Source organism: Salmo salar, chromosome 08 (assembly GCF_965601325.2).
Source record: "Salmo salar chromosome 08, fSalSal1, whole genome shotgun sequence".
Taxonomy (NCBI): Eukaryota; Metazoa; Chordata; class Actinopteri; order Salmoniformes; family Salmonidae; genus Salmo; species Salmo salar.
In genome coordinates, this window is record NC_138298.1 from 23,308,914 (window position 1) to 23,330,411 (window position 21,498).

Consider the following 21,498-nt stretch of genomic DNA (forward strand, 5'->3'; position numbering starts at 1 on the left):
ATGTGTTATCTTATGGGTCTATGATTTGAATTAGAATATAGCAATTATGCTCTCTGGCCTCAATTACTTAAAGTGCATGTGGTCCCACCCCTCCCAGGTGTGCCCAGGTGCATATTTGTTAGCCCATATAGTCAGGATGTAAGGCTTACTGGTTATGTCAAATGTTAGGAAGACCGTACAATTTTGTACCACCAAAGCTTTACTTTGACCAAAACTATTCACATACATTCTATTTTGATATTTTTCATTTACCACGTTGATTGGCTCCAGCCGATGGAAGCTTGGTGCATGGATGGATGGTGACGAAAATAATTACATTGTGAGTATCATGTTAAGGTTTTAAATGTTTTATTGGCAGAGGATTTGCATGTGGCTGTGCATTATATGATGCCTTTTGGTATTCTGGATCAAAAAGACACACCACTGTTTTGGCGTTCATTCCAAATCTACTTGCATTGCTTGGTAACATATTAGCATGGTATAAGACAACATACTTACTAAAATGTAAGTAAAATAAAGTTCTCCTAAATTCAGATGTGAATAAAATTGTCTTATCACATCAACATACTCTTTCAGAATGTACCTATTTTCAATATAGAATGACATTTTGTGGGTTTATCTATAAGGCCTGGGTTTGAGTGCGACAAGACTTTGACAATTTCTGTAGCATAATAATAATAATTTTTATTATAAAAATCATTATTATTGTTACAGGTGAGACACACCCAGGAATTGTCAATCAAAAAAATGTATTTCTTAAAACCCCTTTTTGCATCAGCAGTGTTTTACAGATACCCAGTCTAAAACCTAAGACCAATCGATGCATATGCAGAGGCACAGCATCTAGGAAACACTCCCTAGAAATCCTAAACCTAGGATTAAACCAAGAGAGGAACCAGACTGTTCTGGGTGCAGAGGAACCAGGCTCTGAGGGGAGGCTAGTCCTCTTCTAGCTGTGCTGGGTGCAGAGGAACCAGGCTCTGAGGGGTGGCTAGTCCTCTTCTAGCTGTGCTGGGTGCAGAGGAACCAGGCTCTGAGGGGAGGCTAGTCCTCTTCTAGCTGTGCTGGGTGCAGAAGAACCAGGCTCTGAGGGGAGGCTAGTCCTCTTCTAGCTGTGCTGGGTGCAGAAGAACCAGGCTCTGAGGGGAGGCTAGTCCTCTTCTAGCTGTTCTGGGTGCAGAGGAACCAGGCTCTGAGGGGAGGCTAGCCCTCTTCTAGTTGTGCTGGGTGCAGAGGAACCAGGCTCTGAGGGGTGGCTAGTCCTCTTCTAGCTGTGCTGGGTGCAGAGGAACCAGGCTCTGAGGGGAGGCTAGTCCTCTTCTAGCTGTTCTGGGTGCAGAGGAACCAGGCTCTGAGGGGTGGCTAGTCCTCTTCTAGCTGTTCTGGGTGCAGAGGAACCAGGCTCTGAGGGGTGACTAGTCCTCTTCTAGCTGTGCTGGGTGCAGAGGAACCAGGCTCTGAGGGGTGGCTAGTCCTCTTCTAGCTGTGCTGGGTGCAGAGGAACCAGGCTCTGAGGGGTGGCTAGTCCTCTTCTAGCTGTTCTGGGTGCAGAGGAACCAGGCTCTGAGGGGGGGCTAGTCCTCTTCTAGCTGTGCTGGGTGCAGAGTTAATAGTACATGTGACCACTGAGGCCTTATCGATATTCAAGATGTTCCAACGCTCATAGATAATAACCAGGGTTGCTATGAGCAACAGTTCAACACCTCAGGAGTCAATGTAATTTGTCTTCTTCATAGCCTGGCATAGAGAGAAAAATATCATTTAAAATGTGACTCACGTCTGATATTATTTTGAATTGTTAGATGACTCCTTGTTAAGTTCGTCAATCAAGGACTAAGGTACTCGGGGAACCTGCAATACTAGATTATCTATGACATCAATTTATCACAGATGCCTAACACACTATGTAACACAATAATTACACAAAAGTTCTTTGTCATTGTCTTTCACAACTGTTGCAATACAAAAAATGTAAACATTGTTAAATATTTTAAACATTGGTATACATTGAAAGATAGTAGAAAAGGAGAGTAATATCACACTATTTACAGTGTTCATTCACCTTGACTTATACCACATTGTTGTGTTACAGCTTGAATTCAAAATGGATTAAATCATTTTTTCCCCTCACCCATCTACACACAATACCCCATAATGACCAAGTGAAAACAAGTTTAGAAATGTCTGCAAATTTATTCAAAATGAAATACCTGTAGAAACACCCCTTTGTTGTTGATCTTTGCTAAACAAACATTCAGGTATTTACATAGTTTTGACTTAAATCTAACAGCCACTCAGAAAAATATAAAACGTGGGGTGGGGCACAGCACACTACTTCCTCTTGTACACTAAGGACCCGGAGAAGCGGACAAAAGAGAAGAACGTGTCTGTTTAAAAGCCAGACATTGTTTTGTAGTTCGTTACGTGTCATTTTTTAAAAGTAGCTCTTCCCTTAGTCATGAGCAGCCTGCCCATCTCAGACTGACAAGCCGCAGCAACCTATCCTCATTTATGTTTATAAAACACATTTTAAGGCCATAATTGTGGGGGGAAAAGCACTCATGTTTATGCAACCTAACAAACACCCCAAGAATACTTCCAGAACCATCTTTATTTCAATTGAGAAAATCTAAAGAAATTGGCCCACCCCATTTCTTTATTGATAGAAATTGCAAAGCAGTAAGCCAATTTTCTCCTTTATTTCAATATGGAAGGTATTCGTATACCATATTTGTGTGTAACAATAATAGCAGTTCGTTCAATTGAGGGAGGTGAGGAGGCATGGGGTGATCATGCTTATTGCTAAATAACACCAGCATGATATGGACCAATATGTTGTTTGGCTCATTTTTGGATGGGGAAAATTATATTTTAATGGTGTCACCATTTTATTTTCATTAGTTTGGGAGTAGAAATCACCAGGGCTGCGTTCAGTACGAAAAAACTTCATGAAAACGCTGAAGAAATTTGGTTTGGCCCCTAATACCCTCACAATCTTCTACAGATGCACCATTGAGAGCATCCTGTCCGACTGCATCACCGCCTGGTACGGCAATTGCACCTTTCGCAACCGCAAGGCTCTCCAGAGGGTGATGAGGTTAGCCCAACGCATCACCAGGGGCACATTGCCTAGCCTCCAGGACATCTACAGCACCCGGTGTCACAGGAAGGCCAAGAAGATCATCAAGGAACCGAGCCATGGCCTGTTCAACCCACTACCATCTAGAAGGCGAAGACAGTACAGGTGCATCAAAGCTGGGAACGAGAGACTGAAAAACAGCTTCTATCTCCAGACCATCAGACTGTTACCCAGTCACCACTAGCCGGCCTCCGCCCAGTACCCTGCCCTGAACTTAGTCACTGTTATTAGCTGGCTACCACCCGGTACTCAACCCTACACCTTAGACTACTGCCCTATGTACATAGTCTTTGAACACTGGTCACTTTAATAATGTTTACATACTGTTTTACCCACTTCATATGTATATGCTGTATTCTAGTCAAGGCTCATCCTATGTAACTACTATTGGAGAGGGAAGGGGTTGGTAACTTTGTGCTTTCGTTTTTTGCTCTTAATCGTCGTCAGGCTCTCGCTTTCTCTTCTCTCCTTGGACAGCCTTGACTTCTGGGAGAAATGGGAAAGGCTTATTATGCTATGATACTGTACTTAGTAAAGTATCCAAACGTGAAACATGAGCTTGTGACAAAAAGTATGAGAATGACATACCATCTTCATCGTTGTCCTTATCATCAATGCCAAGGTCTTCCTCCTCGAGAGAAGTGACAGAGCAGATCAGCATCCACAGAGCTCTCAAACCATATTGATATTTTTAAACTATTGGTCACAAACAAACCAAAAAAGGTTTTACCTCCTTATCTCCGCTGACCTCACCCTCCTCTCCTACTACTCCCTCTTCATCACCGTCCTCCTCCTTTCCATCCTCATTCCCTTCTAAATATATCACATCCATTGTCAGTCACACAGATACATGCTGACAAACCTTACAAATATACAATAGAGTTCCCTTGAATGACAAAACACCCACGATATACTTATATATATTGTAATATATAATATGCCATTTAGCAGATGCTTTTAACCGAAGCGACTTAGTCATGCAAGCATACATTTTATGTATGGGTGGTCCTGGGAATTAAACCCACCATCCTAACTTTGCAAGCGCAATGATCTACCGACTGAGCACCCCCATTCCACTCACATCTGCACTTCCTCGTATTCCCTCAACAAGAAAACTAAATGGCTGCCCACCCTCATCGTCCACATCGTCCACCTCTCCGTCCGAGTCGGATGCCTCTCGGTCCTCCACGTCGTACCCGTCCAGGTAGGTGAGCTGAGGGAGCAGCTTGAACACACTCTCCCTGTAGTCGTTCAGGTTGGTCACCTCACAGTTGAACAAGTCCAGAGACTTCAGGCTGTCCAGCTTTTTCTGTGGGACCGAATGGGTTAGGGGATTTAGGGGGTGAACAACACTGCCTGAATAAATCTCTCATTAGATTTTATAGCAGAGTGCCACATCAAATCAAATTAGTCACAGACATATTTAGCAGATGTTATTGCGGGTGTAGCGAAATGCTTGTGTTCCTAGCTCCAACAGTACACTAATATCTAACAATTCACAATACACAAAAGTAAAAGAATGGAATTAAGAAATATAAATATTAGGACGAGCAATGTCGGAGTGGCATTGACTAAAATACAGTAGAATAGAATACAGTATATACACACACAAACGAGTAAAGCAGTATGTCAACATTATTAAAGTGACTAGTGTGCCATTATTAAAAAGTGGCCAGTGATTTCATGTCTATGTATATTGGGCAGCAGCCTCTAAGGTGCAGGGTTGAGTAACCGGGTAGTAGCCGGCTAGTGATTTAACAGTCCGATGGCCTTGAGATAGAAGCTGTTCTTCAGTCTCTCGGTCCCAGCTTTGATGCACCTGTACTGACCTCGCATTCTGGATGATAGAGGGGTGAACAGGCTGTGGCTCGGGTGGTTGATGTCCTTGATGATCTTTTTGGCCTTCCTGTGACATCGGGTGCTGTACGTGTCATGGAGGCCAGGCAGTGTGCCCCCGGTGATGCATTGGGCAAACCGCACCACCCTCTGAAGAGCCCTGTGGTTGCAGTCAGTGCAGTTGCCGTACCAGGCGGTGATACAGCCCGACAGGATGCTCTCAATTGTGCATCTGTAAAAGTTTGTGGGGGTCTTAGGGGCCAAGCCGAATTTCTTCAGCCTCCTGAGGTTGAAAAGGCGCTGTTGCGCCTTCTTCACCACACTGTCTGTGTGGGTGGACCATTTCAGATTGTCAGTGATGTGTACGCCGAGGAACTTGAAGCTTTCCACCTTCTCCACTGCGGTCCCGTGGATGTGGATAGGGGGGTGCTCCCTCTGCTGTTTCCTGAAGTCCACGATTAGCTCCTTCGTTTTGTTGAGGAAGAGGTTATTTTCCTGGCACCACTCCGCCAGGGCCCTCACCTCCTCCCTGTAGGCGGTCTCGTCATTGTTGGTAATCAGGCCGACTACTGTTGTGTCGTCTGCAAACTTGATGATTGAGTTGGAGGCGTGCGTGGGCATGCAGTCAGCTATAGTCAATGAACAGCATTCAGATGTAGGTATTCCTCTTGTCCAGATGGGATAGGGCAGTACGATGGTGATTGCATTGTCTGTGGATCTATTGGGGCGGTAAGCAAATTGAAGTGGGTCTAGGGCAGGCCTGGGCAATTATTTTCCATGGAGGGCGACAGAATATATTTTTGCATATTACAGGATTATACATCATGTGTATGACTGTGTTCACAGATATATCTGGACGTAATTTACAGTAATATGGTACTTATTTTACTTTAACATGCACAGAAATAAACCACATCCATGTTCTCCTTTTGGTAGGTATTTTCATTATTAAACATGCAATTAACTATACGGAGGGAAAAGTACACTGTGCATTCAGCACCACGGACAGAACTCTGGTTAACGGGTATGCACAAAAACAAGTTAGAGCTCAACATTACATTTAAACTACTCAGTGTGAGCAGTGAAGTCTGGTGTAGTTTCTGACATCGCTATGTGCAGGATTGCTGAAAGGTGGGAGTCAGTAAGAGATGATCTGGGCCTTGACTTGTTATATTTTGTCACAGAAAATGTCTGTTCACATACATAGGTTGACCCAAACAGTACAAACATCTTCTGAGCATGACTCCTAATCTTTGGAAAGTTTTGTTCGAGACACGCATAGAACGTCGTCAGTGACATTGGAGAATTATTCAAAACAATCACTGCATCAGACTGAAGATGGATAAGCTCAAGTTGCAGGTCAGTGGGAGCGTTATCCACATTGAAGGTGAAAGGAGAGGAAACCAACAGCATGTCATTTTCCAACACTTAAATCCTCAAAACGAGGAGAAAACTCACAGCTCAAAGCACGCAGCAGCAATGTATACTTCTCCCGCTGGTCATCTGATAGGGAACAGACTAGTAGTGTTGGAAGGTGGGTGAGATTGTTGGCTTCTACTTGGCTGGTCAGGAGGAGTAATTTTCTCTTGAAGGTTTTGACCAGGCTGTGTAAAAAAGCCCTTACCTTGTAGTTTGGAATTCAGTTCATTCATGAGGGCCATGAAGTCCACGGTAAAGGCAAAATCAGCCAACCATTCTTGATCCTGCAGTTACGGGAAATCCACATATTTTCCTTTCATTTGCAAAAACTCAATCTCCGACTTCAGGTCCCACACCGTTTTAAGCACCTTCCCCAAACTCAGCCATCTCACGTTTGTGTGGTAGGGGAGCTCTGCATGACCCTTCCAACAGTGAGACAAACTGCCTGTGGTTTAAAGATTTCGCTCTTTAAAGTTCACCACTTTAGTGACTGTATCCACAACATAGCTCATTTTCAGAACACATTTACAGAGCACCTCCTGATGAATAATGCAATGCACGAAACTAATTTTCTGATCTGGGTTCAGCTCAGCTATTTGATCTTGTATCCTTTTCAAAAGGCCAACGTTTTCTCCTGTCAAGTTTGGGCACCCATCAGTGGTCACAGTCCCAGCTTTGCCACACACTTATTAACCTCCTCCAACAAATCTTTCCCTGTGGTTGTGCACTTCATTGACTGCACTGAAGCAAGCTCCTCTGTAGTCTGGGGTTATGCCTCGTAAGAATATCAACAACTGCGCCGTGTCACGTGCATCACTGCTCTCATCCAGGGCCAAGGAGAAATCTTTTACCCTGTCTTTCAACTGTTCCATATTCTCAACACGCCGTGTCACTGTTCGTCTTGACAGGGAAACATTTTCAAACAACTCTTTCTTGTCGAGGCAAAGTATTGCTGCAGAGTCAATCAAACATTGTTGAATGAATTCGCCCTCAGCGAATGGCTTGCTATGTTTAGCCATTTTGTGGGACAGTACATAAGTAGCTCTCGCAATTCCGTCATTTGCTGAATGCAGTTTTGTGAAAAGTCCTTGCTGCTTCTGCAACTGAGAAAGCAACTCTTTCGATGCACTTGCCCGCTGCTCAGAAGACATATTCCTATATTTCTCTGCATGCTTCGTCTAGAAGTGTCAGAACAAGTTGTAGTCTTTCAAGACAGCGATCCTCTTTGCACACAGCTTTCCCTAATACCTCAATAAAGAAATATTTCGATGTCCACTCTTGCTGGAACACCCTACATTCATTGTCTACATTCCTTTTCTTTGAAAAACAAATTTTTGCGCAATTTCTAGCTAGCTACTATTTGTAACTGTGATGTGTGTGTCAGCCTGTCAGTCACTGTCTGTCCTCGTGCAGTTGTTATTTATACAGGCCCTCAAAAATAAATGTCCCACAAGCGGTGGGAGTTAAATCATTACACAAAGGAGAGTATTCATTGGGCTTTTAATTTGAAAAACAAATACGTTTTTCAAAACTTTACTATCGCAAATTCTTTGTGATCTTAACATGATTCCGCGGGACGTATTGAGTCAGGTCGCGGGCCGCATACGGCCCCCGGGCCGGCCTTTGTCCAGGCCTGGTCTAGGGTGTCAGGTAGAAGTGATATGATCCTTACCCAGCCTCTCAAAGCACTTCATGATGACAGAAGTGAGTGCTATGGGTCGATGGTAACTGAACTAAATGACTTTCGCTTACTTGGGTACAGGAACAATGGTGGACATCTTGAAGCAAGTGGGGACAGCAGACTGGGATAGGGAGAGATTGAATATGTCCATAAACACTCCAGCCAGCTGCTATGCGCATGCTCTGAGGATGCAGCTAGGGATGCCGTTTGGGCCGGCAGCCTTGCGAGGTTTAACACGCTTAAATGTCTTACTCACGTCGGCCACGGAGAAGGAGAGCTTACAGTCCTTGGGAGTGGGCCACGTCGGTGGCACTGTGTTATCCTCAACGCGGGCGAAGGTGGTGTTTAGCTTGTCGGGGAGCAAGACGTCAGTGTCCCGAAGTGGGTGGTTTTCCTTTTGTAATCAGTGATTGTCTGTAGACCCTGCCACATACGGCTCATGTCTGAGCCATTGAATTGCGACTCCACTTTGTCGCTGTACTGATGTTGCGCCTGTTTGATTGCCTTACGGGGTGAATAACTACACTGTTTGTATTTGACCATATTCCCAATCAACTTGCCTTGGTTAAATTCAGTGGTTTGCACGAATGCTGCCATTTATCCACGGTTTCTGGTTAGGGTAGGTTTTAATAGTCACTGCGGGAACAACATCCCCAATACACTTAATGATGAACTCAGTCACCGTGTCTGTGTATACGTCAAATGTTATTCTCAGAGGCTACCCGGAACATGTCCATGTGATCAAAACAATCTTGAAGCATGGATTCTGATTGGTCAAGCCAGCGTTGAATAGACCTTAAAACAGATCCTTCCTAGAGGCAGAAACTCAAACAGGAAGTAAGGAGCAAAATGGAGTCGTGATCGGATTTGCCAAAGGGAGGCATCTCGAAAGGGCGAGTTGCAGTGGTCTAGTGTTTTTCCTAAGCGAGTACTACAGTCAATGTGTTGATAGAACTTTGGTACCGTTTTGCTCAAATTTGCTTTGTTAAAATCCCCAGCTACAATAAATGCTGCCTCGGGATGTGGTTTCCAGTTTATGGTATCGGCTTGAGGGGGAATATACACGGCTGTGACTATAACCGAAGAGAATTCTCTTGGGAGATAATACAGTCGGAATTTGATTGTGAGGTATTCTAGATCGGGTGAACAAGAGGACTTGAGTGTCTGTATGTTATCAAACACACCATGAGTAGTTAATCATGAAACATACACCATCGACTTTCTTCTTCCCGGAGAGTTCTTTATTCCTGTCTGTACAATGAACTGAGAACCCAGCTGGCAGTATGGACGGGGACAGTATATCCCAAGAGAGCCATGATTCCGTGAAACAGAGTATGTTACAGTCCCTGATGTTTCTCTGGAAGGAGATCCTCACCCTGAGCTCGTCTACTTTATTGTCCAGAGACTGAACATTAGCGAGTAATATACTCAGAAGCGGTGAATGGTGTGCACGCCTCATGAGTCGGACTAGAAGTCCACTCCGAATACCTCTTCTCCGCCGGCGGTGTCTTGGAGCAGCCTCTGGGATAAATTAAATTGCCCCTGGGGGGTGCGAACAAAGGATCAAATTTGGGAAAGTCGTATTCCTGGTCGTAATGCTGGTGAGTGACCACTGCTCTGATATCCAAATGTTATTTCAGGCTGCATGTAATAACACAAAACTTTCTGGGCTAATAACAAAATACTGCAAAGTTGCTTAGGAGCTTGAAGCAGAGCTGCCGTGTCTGTCGGCACTAACTTTACTAACATAGGGAAACAAACATCACACTGCCAACTAGGTCTATGGTCAAAACTCTATATAGGGAATAGTGTCATTTGAGACATAGCCTGAGACAATGAGATGATGTCGCACTGTATTGTGCTCTACCGGGAGTTTGGTGTACCTACCAAAGGTTCCAATGTGCTGATGTCTTTCAGTTTGTTCCCGCTTAGATTTAGATGTGTGAGGTTGGGGAGTTTCTCTGCTAGCACGTCAAGGCCACCAGAGATTCTGTTGTCGCTGAGTTCCAACTGCAACATAATGTGAAGATATATCAGTCACTTCTGTCCAAAAACACCAAAGTAAGTAACAGTCTTTCAGAAAATAATGACTACGTCCCAAATGGAACCCCATTCCTTACATAGAGCACTACTTTAGACCAGGGCCCTCAAGAGGTAGTGCATTATACAAGTGGCATTAGAAACATAGTCAGCAGCTTTTTCGACCCGCCCCAACAACACAAATGTGTACATTTTTTTTACTGTAAATGTAAGTGTGAGCTTGAGTAAAAAAAAAAAAATCTAAACGCAAAACTTTACCTTCTTGAGTTTCTCAAGTTTGGGAAGGTTGGAGACTGAGACTAAACCAACGTTTATCAAACTGAGGAATTCCAGATTGATGAATTCTGCTGTGAGGCCTTCGATTTTTCCTTCATTTGATCTGCAGTTGTCCAGGACAAGTTCCCGTACCTATAAGGATAAAAAAATATATATATATAAATAAATAAATAAATAAATATATAAATAAATAAATATATATATATATATATATAAATAAATATAAATATATATATATATAAATATATATATATATAAATATATATATATATATATATATATATATAAATATAAATATAAATAAATAAATAAATATATAGTTTACAGCTGCACTACAAACACTCAAAATTGAGAATGCACACATTCAAATGTAATTTTATGCATATATAATAATTTGGTGGGTGCTTATATTTGTTCAATTTGACACATATATTAGTGTGCATTGCAGTTTTTTTCCCAACTACTTACACACAAAATCTTTTCATGTCACACGATTTTTGAAACCTCTCACTCAAAGTGCAAAACTACACACCAAATATTTCTCAGCCTTTGACTCAGTTGTCAATTGCATAAAACACTTTTTTCAAAACACTACGCAGAATTCTCTACCTAAAACACAAAAATCTAACAGGAAGTGACTTGCATTCCTTTTCCAAACACAACCAATCAAAATGCTACACTTATTCACCAGGTCACACACACACAGTCCTCACATGTGCAAACACTAATTGCTTAACTGATCACTAGCCAATCACTGCTTTACTGTAGTATAGGCCTATGAATAGGTCAAAGGTCAGATTACCTGTTTTATACAATGGACAGAGAGCAAGAGGAGTAGGAGGGAGAGGAAGGGGACAACAACGAGGACAAATTCAAAAGACGAAGAGTTGGAAGAGGAGGAGGAGTAGGAGGAAGAGGAGGACGAGGGCAAAGAAGAGAAGGAAGGAGAGTCATCTCTGATGAGATTAGGGAAACACTTGTTGATCATGTGATCAACCACGGTTTGACCATGAGAGGCTGGACTGAGAGTCCAGCCCAACTTGAGTCGATTTACAGTGGCGTCCATAATTCGAACCTTCAGAAATGAGAACAGGTATGAAACTATCTAATGACTATTTTAGCATTACAGTAATGTACTGTAAAATACGTATGACTGCATAGTATTGCATAAACATTTGTAACTATAAGCCATCCATTTACTGCACTGCATTGAATGAATGAGGTTGGTTATCATGCTGTACTACATTTTTTTGTACATTGTTTACAGTTCCTATGCTGAACACATGCTGTGTTTGAATTCTGTACAGAGTGGAAAGGCAAAGATATCATGGAGGACGAGGACGAGACTGCAATTATAAATATGGTTTTGGCCAACAATGCAATTAGGATTCGAGAGATAAGAGCATATCTTGAATAATGACACCATATTTAACATCAATTGCTGTAAGCCTGTCGACCATACAACGCATCCTCCAACGGCACCGAGTGACGATGAAACAACTTTACAAGGTGCCATTTGAGAGAAACTCTGACAGAGTCAAGAATATGCGACATGACATTGTAGAGGTATGTATGCAACACTACTTCCAGTACTTCAGACATACCATATCTACTCATCTGTATATCATTTTGTCTGTTACAGAGAGTATTGGAGCTGGATGCCCATGTAATTCGCCATGAATTTATTTATGTGGATGAGGTTGGCTTCAACCTCACCAAAACCAGGCGCCGCAGAAGAAATGTAATAGGACAGAGGGCAATTACCAATGTCCCTGGAGAGCGTGGGGGTAATATAACTATGTGTGCTGCCATCACTCAAAACGGGGTCCTCCATCACAATGCCACACTGGGTCCGTACAACACCGGCCATATGCTCACTTTTCTGGATGCAATTTACACAATGCTTGTCCCTGATCCAGATCAGGAGCCTGCTAGATTTGTGGTTTTATGGGACAATGTTAGTTTTCACCAGGCTGTTCTGGTCCAAAACTGGTTTGCCACCCATCCACAATGTAGTTTTGTACCTACCCCCATATTCACCTTTTCTAAATCCCATAGAGGAATTCTTCTCAGCCTGGCGCTGGAAAGTGATCGCCAACCCTATGCCCGCATGCCGCTTCTCCAGGCAATGGAGGACGCATGTGGGGACATAGAGGTTGCCTCTGTCCAAGGTTGGATACGCCATGCTAGGAGATACGTATTCTCTTGCCAAACATCGAGGGAAGTATCTTGTGATGTGGACGAACTATTGTGGCCAGACCCCTTCCAGAGAAGAGCTGAAGCGTAGCTTAGCACTGGTGACTGCCCCCCCCCCCTACCAATTCCTGGACTGCCCCCCCCAGGACCCCACACACACACACTTGTGTTCTTTACTGTATTCTAAAGAATATACTTTTGGTTTACATACATTTATGGTTTTGTTGTATGCTACTGTATACAACAGTAATGTTTGGCCTAATAAATATTTTCTGTTTCTACATTGCATTGGCGTTTACAGTGTACTTGTTACCCCTCTCAGCAGATTACTTTCACTGTAGAACATAGTATTGAAATGTAGACATAAGCCTATGAAAGACCAAAGAGCTTTAGAACAACAGTGTTTACATGGTATATCCAAAAATGTACTATTATGAAAGCAGTGTTTGCCATTTGATGCAAACGCTTCATTCTGACATGCGTTTATGGCATTTTGAATGCAGTGTTACATTTTGAAGGAGATGTGAGGCATTTTGCGTGTGCAGTTTTGGGAATTGTGTGTAGAGTTTTGAAAAAAGGAGACAGTTTTGAAAACGTGTGTTAGCAGTTAGAAAAAAACTGTAATACACGTATGAATTGGAAATTAGTTTTTTTGCATATCCCACTCGCCCCGAGACATCCTTGGAGGGTCAGGTCACGGCCTAGGTGTGCCATTATCAATGGCGACCGTGGAACAATTGGGGTTAAGTGCCTTGCTCAAGGGCACATCCACAGATTTTTCCCTTTGTCGGCTCGAGGACTCAAACTAGCGGCCTTTGGGTTACTGGACCAATGCTCTAACAGCTAGGCTACCTGCCACACTATATGCAAAAGGGTTGTGGGAAACATGTTCAGAATGATCACATATTGGCAACTATAACTTGCTGCATCAAAGCTTTTTTTTTTGTTTTGAATCTGTAAGAAATCTTGAATCTGAACTTCATGATGAAAAAAAAAAAAAAGGTCAATACACAAAATCTGGACTTCAATAATGTGTGGTTATTGTTCCACTGATGGTTTTTCTGACTTTTGTATGAATACTAGAAACTCTCAGTTCGTAGCTACAAAATGTTACATCACGTCTAATATTCAGGGTCAGTCGTTGCTCAATCAAAAGCTTGATAAAAAGGTTGAAGAAAGTTAACATTGAACGTCAAACGATCATGATTTGCACACCGACAAAGTGAAACATTGATAAGGCTGTCGAGTGGAGCCATCAATAAAGGTATTTGGTTGCATGATGTTTTATGTCGAGGCACCGCGGTTGTTTCTTTAAACCAGCTGCCACGAGGAAGAACCGCACAATACAGTTCTACCTTCACTTGCCCGCTGTTCAGTCACTAATGACAAATTGATTGCTAACAAAAAGGACACATGCAATGCTTTTTGTTAGCAATCAATTTAAGGGCTTTATTGGCATGGGAAACATGTTAACATTGCCAAAGCAAGCGAAATAGATAATAAACAAAAGTGATATTAACAGTATAAAATGATCAGTAAAAATTACACTCACAAAAGTTCCAATGGAATAGAGACATTTCAAACGTCATATTATGGCTATATACAGTGTTGTAGCGATGTGCAAATAGTTAAAGTACAAAAGGGAAAATAAACAAATATGGGTTGTATTTACAATGGTGTTTGTTCTTCACTGGTTGCCCTTTTCTTGTGGCAACAGGTCATAAATCGTGTAACTTTGATGGCACACTGTGGTATTTCACCCAATAGATATGGGATTTTTTATTTTTTTTATTTCACCTTTTTTTAACCAGGTAGGCCAGTTGAGATCAAGTTCTCATTTAAAACTGCAACCTGGCCAAGATAAAGCAAAGCAGTGTGACAAAAACAACAGAGTTACACATGGGATAAACAAACGTACAGCCAATAACACAATAGAAAATCTGTATACAGTGAGTGCAAATGAAATAAGGAGGTAAGGCAATAAATAGGCCATAGTGGCAAAATAATTACAATTTAGCAAATTAACACTGGAGTGATAGATGTGCAGATGAGGATGTGCAAGTGGAAATACTGGTGTGCAAAAGAGCAGAAAAAAACCAAAAACAAATATGGGGATGAGGTAGTTAGTTGGATGAGCTATTTACAGCTACAGCAATCTGTAAGCTGCTCTGACAGCCGGTACTTGAAGTTAGTGAGGGAGATAAGTCTCCAACTTCAGTGATTTTTTTGCAATTCGTTCCAGTCATTGGCAGCAGAGAACTGGAAGGAAAGGCGGCCAAAGTAGGAGTTGGCTTTGGGGATAACTAGGGAAATATACCTGCTGGAGTGCGTGCTACGGGTGGGTGCAGCTATGGTGACCATTGAGCTGAGTTAAGGCGGGGCTTTATCTAGCATAGACTTATAGATGACCTGGAGCCAGTGGGTTTGGCGACGAATATGTAGCGAGGATCAGCCAACGAGAGCATACAGGTCGCAGTGGTGGGTAGTATATGGGACTTTGGTGACAAAACGGATGGCACTGTGATAGACTACATCCAATTTGCTGAGTAGAGTGTTGGAGGCTATTTTGTAAATGACATCGCTGAAGTCAAGGATCGGCAGGATAGTCGGTTTTACGAGGGTATGTGAGTGAAGGATGCTTTGTTGCGAAATAGGAAGCCGATTCCAGATTTAATTTTGGATTGGTGATGCTTACTATGAGTCTGGAAGGAGAGTTTACCATCTAGCCAGACACCTAGGTATTTATAATTGTCCACATATTCTAAGTCAGAACCGTCCAGAGTATTGATGCTAGGCGGGCGGGCGTGGGCAGTGATGGGTTGAAGAGCATGCATCAGTTTTACTAGCGTTGGAGGCCATGGAGGGAGTGTTGTATGGCATCGAAGCTTGTTTGGAGGTTTATTAATTGGATTGGTTTTCTAATTATTTGTGTATCTGTGTAATCTGAGGGAAATATGTGTCTCTAATATGGTGATACATTTGGCAAGAGGGTAGGAAGTGCACCTCAGTTTCCATCTCATTTTGTGGGCAGTGTGCACATCGCCCATCTTCTCTTGAGAGCCAGGTCTGCGCCTACCCTACAGCAACGTGAAGGATTGCGAAAATAAACGGAAAACATTTTTTTGTATCTTCAATTCAAATGTATTGGGGGGAAATGGATTGCCTATCAGTCGAGCGAATAACCGATAGGACAGTTTGTTGTTTACAATACGCTGATATAATGTATCAATGTCTAAACATCACTGTTACCATGGTTACTCCATGCCGTCAGTCAAATAAGTCGCTGTAAAAAAGACGCAATAGGCTCTACATGACAGAATGTTGAATAAAATTATACTTAAACGTACTTTACCGGTTGTGGAGATAACATTTCCAAAAGAAAGTATTATCAGCCCGACTTTTTGGGGCGCCGGTAGGTATATATTGGTCTGTCGGTTGTAATTCCGGTGAGCATTTTCAATGTGCTGCATTTCACGTGATGCACAATATGTAAACAATGGCCGAATATAACCGAACGTTGTCAACCGAAGCACGTTTCCTAGCAATCTGCTGGACGTGTTTGCAATTCGGTCTGTGGTACGGTTAGGCTCGGCCATATTGTGCAAGCGTTTGTCAGGTGCGAATTTCGTCATATTGAAAATAAAAACCGGAAATACAAATCAGCATACTTAGGTCAATTCGCCTTTACACTCCTAAACAACTGACTTAAAAAAAAAATTTTTAGCAAAGGGTAAAGTCTATAAAACTTAGTACACTCCGTTTGTAACAGATTTGAGTTTTGGGAACAGAACCCTGTATTGAGATCAAATGTTTCATGAGAAAATTTGCAGAATGTAGGCTAAAAATCGGTCTTGTTCCATTTTCTCCCACCGCCGGCCACTGGGCTTCCTCTCATTGCCATATTTGGAGAATGTAGTGAGTGGAAACGCCAGGCTGACGCTTCACATTTATACATCCGGTGAAATATCTGTTTCTTTGTTCTATCTGTGGCTTCCCGGTTGATATTTAAGCAATAAGTGCCTGGATACAGCCCTCAGCCTTGGTATATTGGCCATATACCACAAACCTCCGAGATGCCTTATTGCTATTATAAACTGGTGACCAACGTAATTAGAGCAGTAAAAATAATATGCTGTTTTACATTGTGTTATTTGTACTGGTCTAAGTTCTAAAATGGAAAAGCAGAATCGATGCACTCTCAGATAGTAATAATAGTTCATATAGTGCTCTTCAATGTCCCAGGCTTGTGACACTGATGAATAAATCATTGTATATGTTTACTTAAATTCAGATGTTTTATGTTATGTATAAAAGGCATATGTATGCATTGGTTTAAATAAATCAAAATAGCAAACAATGTAATTGTTTGAGTTTCCGGTGTTTGACGTGATTGATGGGTGACTAGGTGCATTTTTGTCAAATAAATATGCTTATTCATTCATGATTATGGATACATTCTGCAATGACTTAATATGGCTTTGAATCTGCAACAGAACATGTCAACAACTTAGTTCTGAATTGCTTTAATACAGCAGTGCATTCTGACACCATCCATTAATTGAATATCACCTTGTTCATATAGTTGGCAGAAATTATAAGGGATTAAATAAAGGATCTCCACCAGCTGAATGATATGTTGCTAATATCATGTAGGTAGGTAGCTAGCTAGCTGTATAGCTTCTGAATACTAGCCTAGCATTCAGGCACATAAATATGACTGCCACTAGGATAGTATACTGTACAAGACATGACCAAGTGCATAAATAAGACAAATATTAGAATATGAAACAGTACATTTAAAAAGTTAAATATATATTTAGTTTTGGATCAAGGTAGCTAGTTGACAGCCAGTGGTATAAGTACAAATACTTTAAAGTACTACTTAAAACATTTTGGGGGGGGGGGTATCTGTACTTTACTACTTATATTTTGGAAAACTTTTACTCCACTACATTCCTAAAGAAAAAGTACGTTTTATTCCAATAAATTTTCCCTGACAGGCAAATGCTCAGGCAGGACAACAATTCACACACCTATCAAATATAACACCTCATCCTTACTGCCTATGATATGGCAGACTCACTAAACACAAATAGTGCGTTTGTAAAGGATGTCAATGTTGGCGTGCCCCTGTCTCTCCGTAAAAAAGAAAAAAAAAAGAAAATCGTGTCTTCTGGTTTGTTTAACATAAGGAATTTGATGCATAGTATTTACTTTTACTTAGCCAATTATGCCTATTGAGTACTTTTCCCCCACCACTGTGTACACAAGCATGTCGCTACACCCGTAATGACATCTGCTAAACATGTGTATGTGACCAATACAATTGGATTTGATTTAAAACCAGATACTTTTACTCAAGCAGTATTTTACTGGGTGACTTTCACTTGACTCGTTTTTTATTAAGGTAACTTTACTTTTACTCAAGTATGATTTAAGTACTCGTTACACCACTGCTGACATCAAACGTGTCTCCTGGAGATTACAGCCAGAGGATGCGGTAAAGAGGTCAATCAATCCAACAAACAAACAATGGGTAGTATATGGGACTTTGGTGACAAAACGGATGGCACTGTGATAGACTACATCCAACTTGCTGAGTAGAGTGTTGGAGGCTATTTTGTAAATGACATTGCCCAAGTCAAGGATTGGTAGGATAGTCAGTTTTACGAAGGTATGTTTTGCAGCATGAGTGAAGGATGCTTTGTTGCGAAATAGGAAGCTAATTCTAGATTTAATTTTGGATTGGAGATGCTTAATGTGAGTCTGGAAGGAGAGTTTACAGTCTAACCAGACACCTAGGTATTTGTAGTTGTCCACATATTCTAAGTCAGAACCGTCCAGAGTAGTGATGCTAGACGGGCGGGTGCAGGCAGCGATTGGCTGAAGAGCATGCATTTAGTTTTACTTGCATTTAAGAGCAGTTGGAGGCCACAGAAGGAGTGTTGTATGGCATTGAAGCTCGTCTGGAGGTTTGTTAACACAGTGTCCAAAGAATAAGTGTCCAAAATAGAAGGGGGGGGGGGTTCCGCAGGCAAGAAAATAGCCTTATTTGCCTCAAATCTTAATCTGTGAGTGACAGTAGGCTGTTTGAGATTACGCAGACTGAAAATATGCCAGCCTAAATGGCATGATGCGCTGCTCCAAGTTGTAAAATAATTTTAGCATGTAAATCTTGGTGGGGCAAACTCAACCTTTTTTTTTTTAGATGCATGCCAGCAAAGCCACTACACAACACAACACGAAACAATACTTAACTGCACTATAACGGTGACAAACGGTGCCCACAAACTGTCCCAACAGCAAAGATTTCTTTTCAGCACCATGGAGTGAATTAATCCTTACCACTGCTACACCTGGCTATCAGCGGAGCCTTGTCTGGTAGCGAAACAGTTCATTCAGCCTCATTTACTGCTTAAATTTTTTTTTTTTAAATGCTGATATGGCTGACTTGCTTAAACAAATGTGGTCTCTACTGACAATTGAGAGGTGCAAACTATGGCATAAGGGAACATTGAGCGGATAAGAGGCAATCCGTAATTTTGATTAAGACATTAATGAGCAAGCTAAGACAGATGTTGTCAAAAATCTATTTGTTCAGCACTTTTGAAATGTACAGCAACAGAATTCAGAACATGGGCCGTTCTTATAGTATTTTCCCTGTACACCAAGTCAGAAGCATATAAGCAGACAATGAAAGCCCTTACAATATTTTATTATTACATTTTTCTAAAACAGGGTACAGGCTAAATGTGCACCACCAAGTCAGAACAGTAGGCTTTGTTTTGAGGGGGAAAGGGACCAGCTGACTAGGGTGAGGCACATGGGCTACTAACAGCTTACTACACAACATACACTTAGTATTACTTTCTTAGCTACAGTATACTTATCTCCCTGGCATACTACATAATTTATGCAGCAGTATACAATACATTTTTGGACTCACCATTGTGCTGTGCTCACTTGAACAGGAAGGTGGCGCTGGGGTCCTTCTTGTGGGCAAATTTTGTCATGAAACTTTCACCAAAGTCTGGCATTCTCTGGATTTATGGTGCTTTCAAGATAACTGGGAACTCGGAAAAGAGGAAGGTTGAATCATGGCGTCAGGGATCTTCATCTTCGGAGCTCTAGAAAGAGGCCTGAGTTCCCAACTTGGAATTCCGAGTTGGAGATTTTTTTTCCCCCGAGTTCCCAGCTGGATCAGGGAGCCTTCTGTGACCAGTCTGGAGGTGCACTTCATCCCCCATGCAGAGAGAGAGCTGGGGGAGTTCCTTTCCCCCATCAGTGCAGGTAAGCCTATAGAATTTTCTCAGAGCTGAGGTTGACTTGAGAGCTTTATTGCTTTTTAAAAGGACTGAGTTGTGCATTCATCCACCAGAGAGCTCCATTGTGGCGCCAATTGTTTTTGCAGTGGGTTTGTATAGATAACATTGGGTCTCATGCCTAAACTATCCTACCAAACTAAAGTCAACGGTATTAAAAAAAAGTAATGTTTCTCCGTCATCCATTTTGCCATAATCGTTAAAGTAGATGTATGTTCACTGGCTTCTTCTTCTACGAATGTCCCCGTTTCTCTAGAATCTCGTGACCGACCCAGGTTCCGGTTCCTGCGCGATCCATAGGAGGCTGCGGCCGCCATCAGGGGGGGTCCTATCTGCTGACCCCAGGTCAGTGTATTGGAGGAGCCACCGTAAGGACAGACTCTTCTTCTTCACCTTGGATATAGGCCACAATCAACAGTCTGATCAACTCTATGCGAAGAAGATGTGTTACACTGCATGAGGTAAATGGTGGTCACACCAGATACTGACTGGTTTTCTGATCCACGCCCCTACTTCTTTTTTTAAAGTTAAACCCATAGATTAGGGCCTCATTTTTTTATTTCAATTGACTGATTTCCATATATGAACTGTAACTCAGTAAAATCCTTGAAATTGTTACATGCTGCGTTTATATTTTTGTTTTAAAATTGTTTCATTAAAACATTGTTTTATTTTTCTTATAAAGATAGAGTGCTCGTTGAAATGGTTGGTTATACCATATGATCGTACCACTTTATTTGACTAAGTAAGTTACATTATAGGGCATTTACTCCAAGCACCTCTAGGCTGGAAGAGAGCAAGCACCTCAGTACACTGCAGTGCACACTATCAATTATCAGAATCTTTACGGTTGAGTTCTGTTTAGTAAAGGCGTGTTCACTACCATTACTATCTAAGTTAGATTGTTGCACAGCTTTAATATAATCTCCGTTATGATAGGATATGGATTCCAAAATTGCTTCCAGTATTTCCCTTGACCTTTGTCAACCTCTCAGTTTTAGTAATCCGATATCCAGTACAAAGTCTTTTAAATTCAGGGCTTTATATTGGGAACTTAATTGCCCTCTGTCTATATCCAGTGTGACAACAGTCTGTGGGATTGGTCAACTTGTCATTGTTGGATGGAGTGGAGTGGGCCTCTCATTGCCTGGCATAGATTTACTACTAGAACCACTCCCCTTTCCAATAGCAACAGCAAGTCACTCTTTCACACTACTACTTTGTATTCTTGGTGTGTGTGTGTGTGTGTGTGTGTGTGTGTGTGTGTGTGTGTGTGTGTGTGTGTGTGTGTGTGAGTGTGTGTGTGTGTGTGTGTGTGTGTGTGTGTGTGTGTGTGTGTGTGTGTGTGTGTGTGTGTGAGAGAGAGAGAGAGTTGGAGGCTCAGAGTCACACACACACACAGTGGGTATTTTCGTTTGAGGAGAAACTGTTTTTAGGGTCAGCAAATTACAACTAATTAATTGTGTGTTGCTAAATCGGATGTAAAGACTTCACTGAACAGAGAGAAAACAACAATAACAACACCTACACCAGCTGACTTGAATTGCCTAGGAAGAAATGGGACTACTAAATCTCCACCAGGCTATATT

At 41.9% G+C, this 21,498-nt stretch overlaps 1 protein-coding gene across 4 annotated transcripts; it reads right to left on the reverse strand.

The window, feature by feature from the left end:
* Window positions 1-331: 331 nt before the first annotated feature.
* On the reverse strand, window positions 332-16,434 carry LOC106610272 (acidic leucine-rich nuclear phosphoprotein 32 family member B). Of its 4 annotated transcripts, none has more exons than XM_014209530.3 (7): window positions 15,935-16,434; window positions 10,374-10,523; window positions 9,963-10,085; window positions 4,271-4,448; window positions 3,870-3,952; window positions 3,728-3,770; window positions 332-3,625 (listed from the first exon to the last, which is right to left on the reverse strand). In XM_014209530.3, the coding sequence occupies exons 1-7, from the start codon at window positions 16,217-16,219 to the stop codon at window positions 3,573-3,575; spliced, it is 915 nt and encodes a 304-aa protein (XP_014065005.3). In that variant the 5' UTR covers window positions 16,220-16,434; the 3' UTR covers window positions 332-3,572. The 4 variants fall into 4 exon arrangements, with proteins under 4 accessions (XP_014065005.3, XP_082834579.1, XP_082834578.1 ...); XM_082978453.1 differs by having other exon boundaries at window positions 332-3,622; window positions 15,935-16,433; XM_082978452.1 differs by having other exon boundaries at window positions 3,728-3,767; window positions 15,935-16,432.
* Between the last annotated feature and the right edge of the window lie 5,064 nt (window positions 16,435-21,498).